Raw genomic sequence first — 12,744 nt, 5'->3', positions numbered from 1 at the left:
ATCTAACCACGAGATCGTAGTTTTATTAGTGTTTATATAACATATATACAACATTTGCTGTAAATAGCAAGAATAGAACACATCCCAACAGAGATACTGACAGTGACACATAATGTGTCTACAACTTTCATCTGCACAGACTCAGGACATTGAAGTCTATGGTGCAAATTCATACACACTGACCCTTTGGGTCTTACAGGGCTGTTTCAACGGCCCTTAATCACTTAGTCCGCAAAGAGGACTAAATATTTAACGTATACATACATGCAGATTTAAAAAATACGACTGTCTAAACTTGTCAACTTATACAGGACAACAGACTCGTGCGCAAAACGTAAGTATATAATACTCAACCAATACGATTTAACGATGAATTCTGGCTTTTCATCAACGGAGACGAGGCGGTGAATCACTGTGCGTATTTACAAGTGATGCTATCTCAACATGTTGCTTACATATGAAACACTTTACAGTCTTTTCACAGGCGTTTTGGGGAGACCCGGCCTCTACCAAGGTCTCCACATGGCTGCGCTGACGGCCTGCGGGCCTGGCTGCGCTCGGCTGGGAGCCACTGCGCAGCTGCTGCTGTTGCGGGACTGGCTCTCCAGTCTGGAGCTGAAGCTGGATTTGAGGCTCAGGAGTCTTTGTTGGATCTGAGGGAAAGTCCTGGAGCTCTGAGCGCAGCAGTTCAGGCAGGCTGGGGTGACGGTGGCGGACGCGGAGTGCTGGACGAAGTCGTTCACCCGCTGGCACGCGTCTTGATCCAGGCTCGTTTTGGGAAGCAGAGCGGAGACGCGCTGCAGGCAGGCTTTGTAGCCTTCCTTGTAACTGTCTGCGGAATCTGAAAAGGCAAGGTAATGTTAGGTTTGTTGTTCAAAAATAGTACGAGCTCATTATATATATTAATCTATCAATAGAAGTGTTAAACAAGCAGAACCACAACTCACTTTTGGTGTTCGCAGGGGGCATGTCGCTGAGGAACCTCACAGTCATTTCCAGGATGTCGGCTTTCTCAAGCTTGGAATAGCGAGTCTTCTGGAGAAAATAATAAAAAGCAAATGTTAAACATATGAACTGAAACGCTTCCTTAACTTTAGTATATCTGAAGAGTGTTTTCTGCATATCTTGAAATGTATATAATAACTTACATCTCTGCCTGTGAGGGGAAGGATGATGTTTTTCAAATTGTTCAGGCTGTCGTTGATACGGGCGCGCCTTCTTTTTTCCATCAGAGGTTTCATAGTCTGAAAAGAACACGTAATATTTAGCACTCATTCATCACATTAAGAGCAAGGCATCAGAGAAAATGTTTAAGATAATGAAACAAAATTCAGTGACTTCGCTTACCTTTCGGAGCTCAAGAGCTTCTTTTCTTTTGGCCACAGTTAGCCTTGGAGAAAAAGATTGGAGAGCTTCACAACCCATGTTTGGAGACATTTTCAGCGTCGTCTTTGTGCCAGAGAAGTGTCCAGAACACAAGTCGGTGAAGATGTGTCTCTAACTGCCAAAGGCTGCAGTATTTATCCAGGTTCGTGGCGTCGGTTTCAGTGCGTCACGGGTACGCCCCCAAGCCGGCACGAAACGATTTTGATTGGCCAAGTATTGGATGAAAACAACCCAAAACCATCAAATTTAGTAAGATAACCATCTGTCTTCTACTCTAATCCATGCGTAACAACTGCAGTGCGTGTCTGCGTTATGATCCATTGACTGAATCAAACAAAATGTGCGTCGAGAAGCTGAAGAAATGTGTGCGTAAAGAAGCTTAAAATCTGGACACCTCCAATGCACATTTACCAGATACCAGTTCTGTAAATTCTTCAATTTACATCATATAAAATGGTACACACTTAGGTTCATTATGTGATGTATAGTAGATGGAATAGGTTGTTCGCAGCAAATATAATAGTTAATAATAAGATATAAGTAATAGATGTAAGAAATATATATACTGGTGCGTAATTACACAGTGTTCAGAGGTGGCAGGGAACACAATGTAGGCTATATAGCATTCATTTATTTTGTGATAACTATGAAACATAACAGATTACATTAAAAAGTAGTATTTTCTCCGCAACAACATTCTCTCAGTTTGCCGAATTCCCTGTTGCTGTTCGACAATGAGGTTTTACTGTATTTTATTGTGTGCAATTTTCCCAAGTTTGATTACATATCCTTTAGATTACACATGCACACTTAGAACAACGGGGTGCAATACATACATGACTGGCATAGGGGTCAGGCTTGCGTGTATGGAAAAGTCTCCACAGAGATACAGACTCCTACTCCAATCTCATACCCAAGCCACGCTACTTTCAAATAACATCTGCTGTTAGATTTTGACAACAATAGTTTTGCATATGACGTTTTTATGCAGTTTCAGCCGGGGGGGGGGGGTCTCTACCTGTAGGGTGTATCCCGCTGCTGCCTACGCCTCACGGAGCGAGGTGGGGGCTGAGAGAGAGGGTGGGTAGTGAGGCAGCATGCACTTCTATCACAACAGCCACCGCCAAATATAAAATGAGCCTAGGCTATTAACTTATTAGGTGTCATAGCTATTCAGAATGTTTACTTGTAGACTTGGACTTGGTGGATTTAATAACCAACCATCGTGTCCTGCGAAGTATGAATAAAACTTTGAATTGGCTTTGAGATTTTCAGATTGTAAATAAAAACCGTAGAGACATGACAATCCATCAAATACCACTACACTCAGGGGAACCACGCGAGCAGCACGCGCCACGGGGACCAGATGGCCGTCTGTTACAGAGCCTTCACCCCCCCCCCCCCCCCCCCCCCAACCTCCATCCATCGACCTCCCCCACATGCTCCTCCTGCACCACACCAGCATCCTGAATGTCGCTGTCCTACCATGGATCTATCCACATCTCATCCGCGCACACACACACACACACAGGCTGCATTGCATGTATCTCTTTTTCTATAAACTTTACACGCACGACACATGATCTCCACGCGGTTTTGGCGTGGGTAGCCCATCTGCATGCTTCTTATGGGTCCATGTTGTTATTGTCCAACTGAAACACACCATTCCCCCCCCCCCCTGTTTGGAAACTCCGCGCTGCAATTGTCTCCTTCCGCTTGACTCCTGGATATTTTAGCGTCCAAGCTATCATGAAATGCTTGTTTATCAATATTATATGGTGATGACGAAACGCAAAGCTCAATCTGTTGATGGAGACGAAAACACATTGAGGATCTTAAAAAGTAGTGTCGTTTTATTCTGACGTGGAGACAACTTCCCAAAGTAGAAGCACAATAACCCACACAGAATTACAAATACAAAACTGAGAGCAGTCATGCAGAGGGATTCACAGACACATGGTGTCTTAAATAGACTTAAACTTGTTTTCCCTTCACTCACTGCAGTTTGATGTTTCCTTTTTATGGCGCATTGGGATATTAATGTTTACTACAATTTAAATGGAGTTGGGGGAGATTCAGCTCTGCAAATCTTCAATTCTAGTATTTCTAGAACTGGATATGAAAATAAACAAAGTCTACAGAGTCGAAATGTGGAGGTCACCATCATGTAGACGTGATCTTGTTGTGCTGCTTCAACAAAGCCAAGCGCTGCCCTGAAACTGAGAGGCACACTTGCTGCACGCGCCCCTCACCGCCCCGCTGGGATGGAGGGATGATGGGGATGGTGGGGGATGGTGGGGAGGTACACTTCTCCTCCGTTTTTTGCTCTTACCGTTAGAGTCCTCTTTTGTCTTTTCAAGCAAATTCGGCGTCGGTAACCCATCTGTGCAGGCCGGATAACAGGGAGCCTTTGTCTGAAAATGTCCCGACACTTCATGGGAATTAAGAGTCACACGCGGGCTGCGGGGATGGGGGAGAAACAGCGAGCGGGACTCCACCTGACTTTTGCTGCAGCGTGATATCAGCTGAGAGAAAACGGGTGGCTGTGGTGTTTTTTTTCCCTGAGTCTCAAACTATAGAGAAAACTATATCCAGCTATAACAACTATAAACAACGTTTGATCTCCACATGTGACCATCAGCAGGTCTGAACTGTTTCAATTACCAAAGTGAAAGAGAATGAGTTGAGATCATGCATGAAGTGTTCAACCCTTATTCTTCTCAATATGTAATGAGAGCAGCCTTGAGCACCACACTTCAGTCTACACTGCTCTTAAGGGAGTAAAATAGGTCAAATATCACAATTATAGAAATGAATCCTTAATGTGACTATAGGCTACATGTTTTTTCAATATACTTCACCATAGTCTTTCCTGTGTTTGACTGGCTGCTGGTGCCACAGGATGAAGTCAAAGTTATCACTCCTGATACTTGGATTTTATCTTTGTGGACAATCTTGAGTCATTTGTATTTATTGTGATGAAGATTTTGTGCCTCCGTGATATTGCAAGAACTTGTTTTGCTGTAAATAAAAAAATAGAGAATTTAGTGATGTTGGTGTTTTTGTGAGATGTGATTACTTTGTTCTACCGCAATGAAAATAAAATAACACATTTGAAATTTACCAGACAACTACAAAGAAATTAGTTCGCAAATACAAGCTGGACACACCGATGGCAAGGGCTGAACGACTACACAATAACATCCATTGAACAAAGCCTTCAACCCCTCACTGCATCAGTAGGATAAAAGCAGCAAACTGTGGTTTCACTTGCAGCCTCCATGTGTCAGTCTGTGTGAGTGCAGAGCATCAAACTGGACGTATACTCATCCGATCTTTCAACAAATATGGCTTTAAATGGAGTAAAAGAACATACAGTGGGAGCAACATGGATTTTTCCATTCAAACGAGAATTCATTTTCTTCAGTACACATTGACATTGTGTCACACATGCACATATCCTCTTGTGGTCTGGACACCCCCACCCCCCAGATTGTCCAATCAGGCATTATAGAAGTCTCTGCCTCTTGTTTTCTCTCTATTGTAAATCAGTCTCTGTCCTCCAGTTTGTTCCCTGACTATTTCAAACAAGCCTGTAGTCAGCCAATTTTAAAGAAACCTTGATCCAACACTCCCTCATGATTACAGACTAATCTTTAAATTTCATTTTCTCTCAAAAACCATTGAGAAGGCTGTTGTCATGATTTTGTCTCATCGTTGGTTCATATGATGTGTGGAGTTCCACAAGGTTCAACCCTTGGTCCCATCTTGTTCAGCTTGTACTGTATATGCTCCCCCTTGGTTGTATTTGTCACTTTAAGATTGTTGCCTACCAATGCAGACGATACCCTGCTTTATTTATCATTTAATCTGATGATTTTAACAATCTGGACACTCTACACTGTTGCCTTTCTGCTATCAAAGATTGGATGTCACTGATTTTTTTACAGCTAAATACGGACAAAAGAGAAATCTTGGTCATTGGCCCAGACCAAGTCTCAAAGAATATTTGTCCATACCTCTGGCATTTAGCAGAGAATATAAGCATATAGCATCCGCAAGAAATCTTGGATTTTGACCATCACATTAAGAAATTGGTTCAGTTTCAACTCAGAAATGATGCCAAAATCAGTTCAGTATTGCCTAAGAACACTGTAGAGCAAATTGTCCATGCATGTATCTCTTCCTGCCTGGATTACTGTAACTCCTTATTGTCTACAACTGCTCCACTTCAATTGGTTCAAAATGTGCCATTCTGGCCCACTTACATTGGCTTCCTGTATGCTTCAGAATTCAGTTCCAAGATCTTCCTACTCACATTCAAAGCCCTCCACGGCATGGCACCCTCTTAAATTTCAGAATTTATAACCCAATACTCTGCACCAAGATTTCTCAGATCTGCAGACCAATTGTTCTTAAATGTTCCACAAACCAGGCTCAAAACAAAGCTTTTACAGTTTTAGCTCCAACTCTATTGAGTGCCTCAATTGAGTTTGTACTAAATACTTAAAAAAAAAACATTTGAATAGGCTAGCATTTTTATAAGCTTGCTGCTTGCAATTCCAATTGGTTTTATTTGTCTTTTAATTTTGTTTTGTTCCTTAAACTGTTTTTATTGTTGAGTATCTGTTTCCATTTTATAAATCGTATTTTGCTGGCTGTTTTCATGCTATGCACTATTATGCATTTTTGTTGACTGTGAAGCACTTTGGAACTGCTGTTTTTGAAAAGTGCTGCATACATAAAGCTTACTTACTTACTTAAGTTGCTCGTTGCTACTTTCTTCCAGCTGGACTTGGTGGTATCCCACCACTGTTCAGAATCACACAATATAATGTGATGCCAAAACAGGCAAATACTCATCCAATTGGAAATTTCTACGCATTAAAAGACTACTGGGGATTTAGCATTGCACTTATAAAGTTGGGAGACTAAAAAGAGACACATAAAAGACGATTGGTCAAATTTGAAGCAGCAGTGGTGAAGACATCCTGTCTCTGTAGTATGGATCAATCTCAGAGCTCACTGGATCCTACAATTTCCACAATGCAACTCAATAGCAGCTTTCATTACACCCTTCCCACCAAGTAAATGCCTGCTCTTTTCAAACCCCAAACCTCCACTTTGTAAAGCAGCATTTCTCTTAAAATCGTCAGGGTTATTTGTTCCCTCCAGAGCCACTGAAGACATTATACAACAGGCTGAGTAGTGCATCTCTTGAAGTTTAGTTCACTCAGTTTTCCTGTGTAAAATCAACTCTGTCACCACACAAATATGTTGATATTGGATTATTCTGCAAAACCCCAGAATATATTAAATGACAATGTTTTTCTGTATCTAGTGTCAACATTTTCTTTCTCCAACATCTGCCTGGTATGGTTAAGGTTGGAGAAAAACTGTGTAGTAACTGCAGGCCTCTGACAGGATGTGAACTCCTGTCTCCTGCACAAAACTCAGACCCACCCACCAGCCTGACCTTCGTTTGATCTCCCTCACTTGCTACATAAAGGGCTCACTGCTTGCTGCATTGGCACTGAACACAGGCATTGTATTTAAATGAGGAGCAGATTTGTCTGATATGAACGTGATTACCAGGGATACTGTTAAAATCGATGAAATGCTCCTTCAAGACAGTAATGGGCACAGACAAGATAATGACCCGATGAAGCCAAAAGTGTGTCACTGTTTTTTCAAAAGTGTATTTTGTTTTTGCTTTTGGACATCAACAAACTGAACAATGTCTTTAGAGTCTTTAGAAGTTATTCTATCATGGGACTGTTTTCCAGTCTTTTCTGTCTTTTCATGCACAATTTTAGTCCTCTTTCCTTCTTGGATAAGAAAGACATTTTCTTCACGAATGGTTGGACCATTTAACACCTTGCCTATTATTTCCACAATAACGTATATCACAATTATGTGGTGTGCACTATGCCAATGTTTTATGAACTGTTTTGTCTCTTTAGGATTAAGCAGACTCACCCATTGATACACACTGATCATCATATTTTGTTGTTCGAAATTAGACTGTGAATTGATGTTTACGCCCCAGGAGCCTCTTCCTGTTCCTGAGGTGCCTTACTGAGCAATGGAAAAGAGCCTTCATGTTTGCTGCTCCCTGCAACATTAGAACATGCTTCAGTCAGGCATTAAGATTCAGGAACCTCTCGCTCTCTCTTTACAAGCTTTTAAATCCATTATCTGTAAATTGGAGGCAAGCCGATCCAGCTGTCACTGTTTCTAAATTATTCATTTGCTTGGAATATTATATTGTGATCATTAGTGTCATCTGTTTTAGGATTTGATTTATCCATGTTTGAAAGAATTTGAATCTATTGCAGATCTGTTTCTGTATTACCTACTACGGCATATTTATTGCTGTTATTTTATTAATCTTACTTTATCCTTTTGATCTTATATGTTTTGGGATCCATGACTTTTCTCTTTAAGTTGTATATTCTATGTGGTGGGCCAGAACACATTTTTAATCTCATTGAGGCCATTTCCTTGTTAAATAAATATATATAATATTGGCAGATGCTTTTGTCTAAACTGACTGAAAATAAGTGCCTTTATCCTCCATAGAAACAAAGAACATTAACAACTTAAAACATTTTTCCAAGTCTTAAAACAATACTTACATGCTCATATGTACATTCAAATCATCATAATCATAAACACAATAATCCTCGTTGTTGAGAGATCACTTCATAGCACAACTTTAATGTGAGAGATGGGAGACAGGACCCCGTTCTGTGCAAAACTACATTTTGAAGTTCAGCTAGAGCTGATATGACTCTTCAGCAGTCTGAAACAAATAAAGTGTATGAAATTCCCTCTTTGTGTTACGACCCCTCCACTGCAGCTCAGCAAGGACACACTGTCTGGAACCATAAAGAGGGAGTTTAATACTTAAATACTGTAACTTTAGGAAATACCCACTTGATAACTCAGACTGATGAAGCCTCATAGCCTCGGTTGAACATTAGAATGTCGATTTTGTCCTCCATCACTTCCATTAACGCACATAAGAGCATGCGAGTATTGTCTTAAGATAGACTTGAAAAAGTGGAAACTTAGTGGGAGCTTTAAAGGACCATCACTGTGGGTTTGTATAGTAGCTTGTCCTTTGCACTATTACTGACCATTTCCCACAGAATACCATGAGTTTTCACATACATTTCCTACCTCATAGGGAGCCACTAGTTTCAGTTCATCCCAGTACAGTTTGACAGTCAACCTGGAGAGACATCAAATGTGCTTCAGATACAGTAGGTGAGCCATTAGGGAATATTTCCTCACTGTTGTTGGTCCATTCAACAATTCTCCAACATACATGATTTATGCCTCGTCTGCCTCAAGACATGAGTGCATAAACAGATATATTGTCAGAAAATCCTGAATGTTGTGAAAGGGATAATCTGAATTTGTTTGTTGCAAAGTTAAATGTTCAAAAGCTGTGGTTCAAATCCAGGATGTTGGACCTTGAATGCACCGGCAAGTGAGAGTCCCTGCTCTCAGCTGCATTACCACAGGAGGATAATATCAAGTTGAATAAAAATAAACACTAGGTCTTAAACATGTTTCAAATTGATTTGCATACCATATTAAAGTGAATGAAACTAATGGCTGCCTTAAAGCTAAGACATCAAACTCCACGATATTCTTCAGAACAGGTCTACCTCCTGTCACAATACTTTGTAAGATGCCCATATCGTAATGCATTACAGATACGTGCATACTGCATATTAGACCAAGAGTTGTACACCCCCCCTCAATGCTTTTTGTTATAACAAAGTTATAATGATATAAAAATAATACTTTATAAAGTCAAGTATTAGAATTGGTCATTAATATTCTGCCCATGTTCAATAAAACGTCTTATAAATGCAATATTTTCATAATGGCTGGAGAATGTAGGTTTGCTCAGTGCACTGCTCATTTTCTGCCTCATGGAAAATTATTTTGAATATGACTGATCAGCAAAGTCTAGAGGGAGGAGGACATAAGAAGAAGCTGCAATAAGAAACATCTACAACTATGTGTGTGATCCTATGTGCTAAGATAAAGAATAAACACATGGGACACAGAAGTACTCATTTCCAATATAATTCAGTAAAAGTGGTAAATTCAGGATACTAGCCATCTACAGATATCACAGAAACACAACCAAGCCTTGTGGTATGACGACCAGTATGCCTATAAACTTATAGGCCTGCTATTGACAAATCACAGGGACATATTGACTAATAACTTTTAGTAAATGTTACATATTGTAAAATTACTGAGAAACAAGTGTGTGTTTCTTTGGGTTATGTCAACTCTTGACATTGTAATTCACAACTGCAGTTGTCTCAGTGTGTGTCCCGTCACACAACCAGTCCAACTTCTTCCCACCGATTTGGCGGCAACTAGAGAGGCGCCTCACATCTCCAACAATAGAGCAGCTGCTCATCAGCATCAATGGGCTCAGGCTGACCTGTGGCTTTATGCGTTTGCGCGCCTTTTTATTACTTCCACATAACTGAGATTCCCCACGATTGAGACGTCTGGGTTTCATGATAAATTTGAGATCTTCAGACCACCACAAAATATCAAACAACACAACCATCTTCGACAAGAGAGTACATTTATTGAAAAGCTTTTGTCAATAACAAAACAGTTGAAGTTTCACAAAACATGTTTTTTTCTTACATAATGTCGATGAGTAATACATAATCCTATTTAACACATAGTGTTTACAGACTATTCTTTTGCACAGACCAAAATACTTTTAAGTCCATCGTGCAAACCTCAAACAAAATAACCCTTGGGGTTTTACAAAAGTGTTGTCTACAACCCACATCTTTGAAACCCCAAAGAGGATTGCATTTTTAAAAAGTACATAGACTTCAGTTTCTGTGAGATCTGTGCTCGTGTGCCTTCTGGCATTAAACGCAAAATGAGCCAAATGCTGAATTACATTATTATACAGCAACTCCAACAATTCTCAATCGCTAATACTACAGTTATTGGAATACAGGTAGCATAAATAACATCACAAAATAAATAACACGCATGAGTTGAATGTCCATCTATTCTACCAAGGTCTCCACATGGCTGCGCTGACGGCCTGCGGGCCTGGCTGCGCTCGGCTGGGAGCCACTGCGCCGCTGCGGCTGCTGCGGGACTGGCTCTCCAGTCTGGAACTGAAGCTGGATTTGAGGCTCAGGAGTCTTTGTTGGATCTGAGGGAAAGTCCTGGAGCTCTGAGCGCAGCAGTTCAGGCAGGTTGGGGTGACGGTGGCGGACGCGGACTGCTGGACGAAGTCGTTCACCCGCTGGCACGCGTCTTGATCCAGGTTCGTTTTGGGAAGCAGAGCGGAGACGCGCTGCAGGCAGGCTTTGTAGCCTTCTCTGTAACTTTCTGCGGAGTCTGGAGGGAGAGGAGATTTGATTAGTGGCTTGAATTGCATATGTAGCCTATAATCTCAAATAAGATAGTTTGTGCGATGCGTATTGTAGTTCAAGAGAAGACGCTCACCTTTGACAGGAGTGGAAGGAAGGTCTCTGAGGAAACGGACGGTCATTTCCAGAATATCAGCTTTCTCCAGCTTGGAGTAGCGTGCGTTGTCTTTGCCAACCAGAGGAAGAATCAGGCTTTTCAAATGACTGAGACTGTCGTTGATACGAGCACGCCTTCTCTTCTCCAGCAAGGGTTTAAGAGTCTGGAAGAAATGAAGAAACCACGTTATTCAGCTGCACTTTTAAAAGAGTCAAATCAGAAACATTTCCAGGAACATAAACAGCGATAGATTCTCTCGTTCTCTTACCTTTCTCAGTTCGTTGGCTTGTTTTCTCTGGGCCACGGTGGACCTGGCAGGGAGAGGCTGGTTGGCCTCAGTAGTGATGCTGGGACTCATTTCGTTTGCTGCTTGTTGTTGTGCTTTTTGAGGGGAGATACTTGCTCTTGGAGCGGCTGAGCTGAAGTGTGCCGCAGAGCTGGAGAGCCTCCTATTTATGTGCGTCCGGCGCGTCAGAGGGGAGGGAACACAAGCCATTGAGCTGGGGGTTTGACACAAGGGGGGGCGATGCCTTTGGGAGATGAGCGGAGCTCCTGTCTGGACCATCTGGCCCCGTTGGGCCGCTGCGTCTACCGCTGGTATGCGGAGTTTCGCGATGATGTTGCGCTTTATTGCGTTTAAAATTTAAAGCTTTAACGTTCACCCAAGATCCAATTACACATACAAGCCATATAACGTTGTTCCTCCTTCACATATAGGATATAGCCTAATAACTGCTCGCTTGTACTTTTTTACAATAAGGATTGCCTCCTTTTTCACCTGGCTTTATTATTAAATTGATAATATTTCTGTTTATTGTCGTGTTCACACACACACACACACACACACACACACAACTGAGCGACCAAATCATTTTAGTTTGATTAGATACCCGAGAGCTTCACTGCTGTAAATGAACAATTAAAAAGTTGGATCAAAATAATCAAAACACATAAATTAAGTCCCTTTATTAATGCTCATGGGCTCGACTTGCCTTCCCGCCACAACAAAAGAAACACAGAACCAGATGAGTGATTCTGAGGTGACAGGACTAATCTATTCCTACAATTAATAAACCAGATACCCAAGCCACGCCATGTATGGATTAACATCTGCTTGTGGACCCTCAGCAGCTTGTTTCCAATATCAACAACACGGTGTTTACCTGGAGCAGTGGGGGAGGAGACTGAGTGACGTAGACAACCTGCAACATACGCAGATAGGTGCGTGCATCTGTGTGAGTATGGACATAATATATGAATAAGAGCCATGCAATACACAAGTCTGCCCGGATAACACGGTGAGGAGTGGGCCTGAGAAAAAAAAACTGGACCTCTTTTGAAGTGATACTCTCTCTTCTATGGACACAATATTATTATTAATGTAATATTTAACACTGTAGATGAATTAAATGAAACCGATTTTATTTCAACATCTTGGAAGAGTTTCAGTCAATCTCTGCTGCTGACCATTAAACCAAACACAGTGCAGTGAGCTGCCAGTCGGACTCACGCGTTCGGCACGCGCCACAACCGCGCAACAGATGGGAACCCCACCCCACCCCCACCCCCCTTACACACCACACACACCTCCCTCTCCTCTGTCTCCCACTCTGCTGCTGCTCCCATCAGCATCCCGGACCCTGCTCCTGTTCATGTGCCTCCTCGCCATCAGTATGCTTCAAATGTTTTGTGTTTTTTAACGGCGCAGATATATATATAGCAATAGTATGTCAAACCAAGTAAAAATAAGGAAGTCCAAAAACGATAAGTTCATAGCAAAGACAAATAATACTAATAAAACTACATCTATTTTAAAAT

The 12,744-nt window shown here is 41.6% G+C and overlaps 2 protein-coding genes across 2 annotated transcripts; both read right to left on the bottom strand.

Moving 5' to 3' along the window:
* Positions 1 to 506: 506 nt before the first annotated feature.
* Positions 507 to 1,437, bottom strand: LOC139289483 (transcription factor HES-2-like). The gene is made up of 4 exons (XM_070911095.1): positions 1,348 to 1,437; positions 1,149 to 1,244; positions 948 to 1,035; positions 507 to 841 (listed from the first exon to the last, which is right to left on the bottom strand). The coding sequence occupies exons 1-4, from the start codon at positions 1,435 to 1,437 to the stop codon at positions 507 to 509; spliced, it is 609 nt and encodes a 202-aa protein (XP_070767196.1).
* A 9,025-nt stretch (positions 1,438 to 10,462) lies between these two features.
* Positions 10,463 to 11,422, bottom strand: LOC139289447 (transcription factor HES-2-like). The gene is made up of 3 exons (XM_070911056.1): positions 11,195 to 11,422; positions 10,906 to 11,089; positions 10,463 to 10,797 (listed from the first exon to the last, which is right to left on the bottom strand). Exons 1-3 carry the CDS (start codon positions 11,420 to 11,422, stop codon positions 10,463 to 10,465), a joined length of 747 nt encoding a protein of 248 aa, XP_070767157.1.
* Between the last annotated feature and the right edge of the window lie 1,322 nt (positions 11,423 to 12,744).

The sequence above is a fragment of the Enoplosus armatus genome, chromosome 8 (assembly GCF_043641665.1).
Source record: "Enoplosus armatus isolate fEnoArm2 chromosome 8, fEnoArm2.hap1, whole genome shotgun sequence".
Taxonomy (NCBI): domain Eukaryota; kingdom Metazoa; phylum Chordata; class Actinopteri; order Centrarchiformes; family Enoplosidae; genus Enoplosus; species Enoplosus armatus.
Note: the sequence above shows the minus strand (reverse complement) of the source record. Positions and strands in the feature narration are given on the sequence as shown.

Coding starts and splice junctions, on each gene's coding strand:
- LOC139289483 (XM_070911095.1), bottom strand. CDS start 1,437: ATGTCTCCAAACATGGGTTGTGAAGCTCTCCAATCTTTTTCTCCAAGG. Junction 1,245..1,347: donor AAGCTCTTGAGCTCCGAAAG/GTAAGCGAAGTC, acceptor TGTTCTTTTCAG/ACTATGAAACCTCTGATGGA. Junction 1,036..1,148: donor TTCCCCTCACAGGCAGAGAT/GTAAGTTATTAT, acceptor TATTTTCTCCAG/AAGACTCGCTATTCCAAGCT.
- LOC139289447 (XM_070911056.1), bottom strand. CDS start 11,422: ATGGCTTGTGTTCCCTCCCCTCTGACGCGCCGGACGCACATAAATAGG. Junction 11,090..11,194: donor AAGCCAACGAACTGAGAAAG/GTAAGAGAACGA, acceptor CATTTCTTCCAG/ACTCTTAAACCCTTGCTGGA. Junction 10,798..10,905: donor TCCTTCCACTCCTGTCAAAG/GTGAGCGTCTTC, acceptor CTCTCCCTCCAG/ACTCCGCAGAAAGTTACAGA.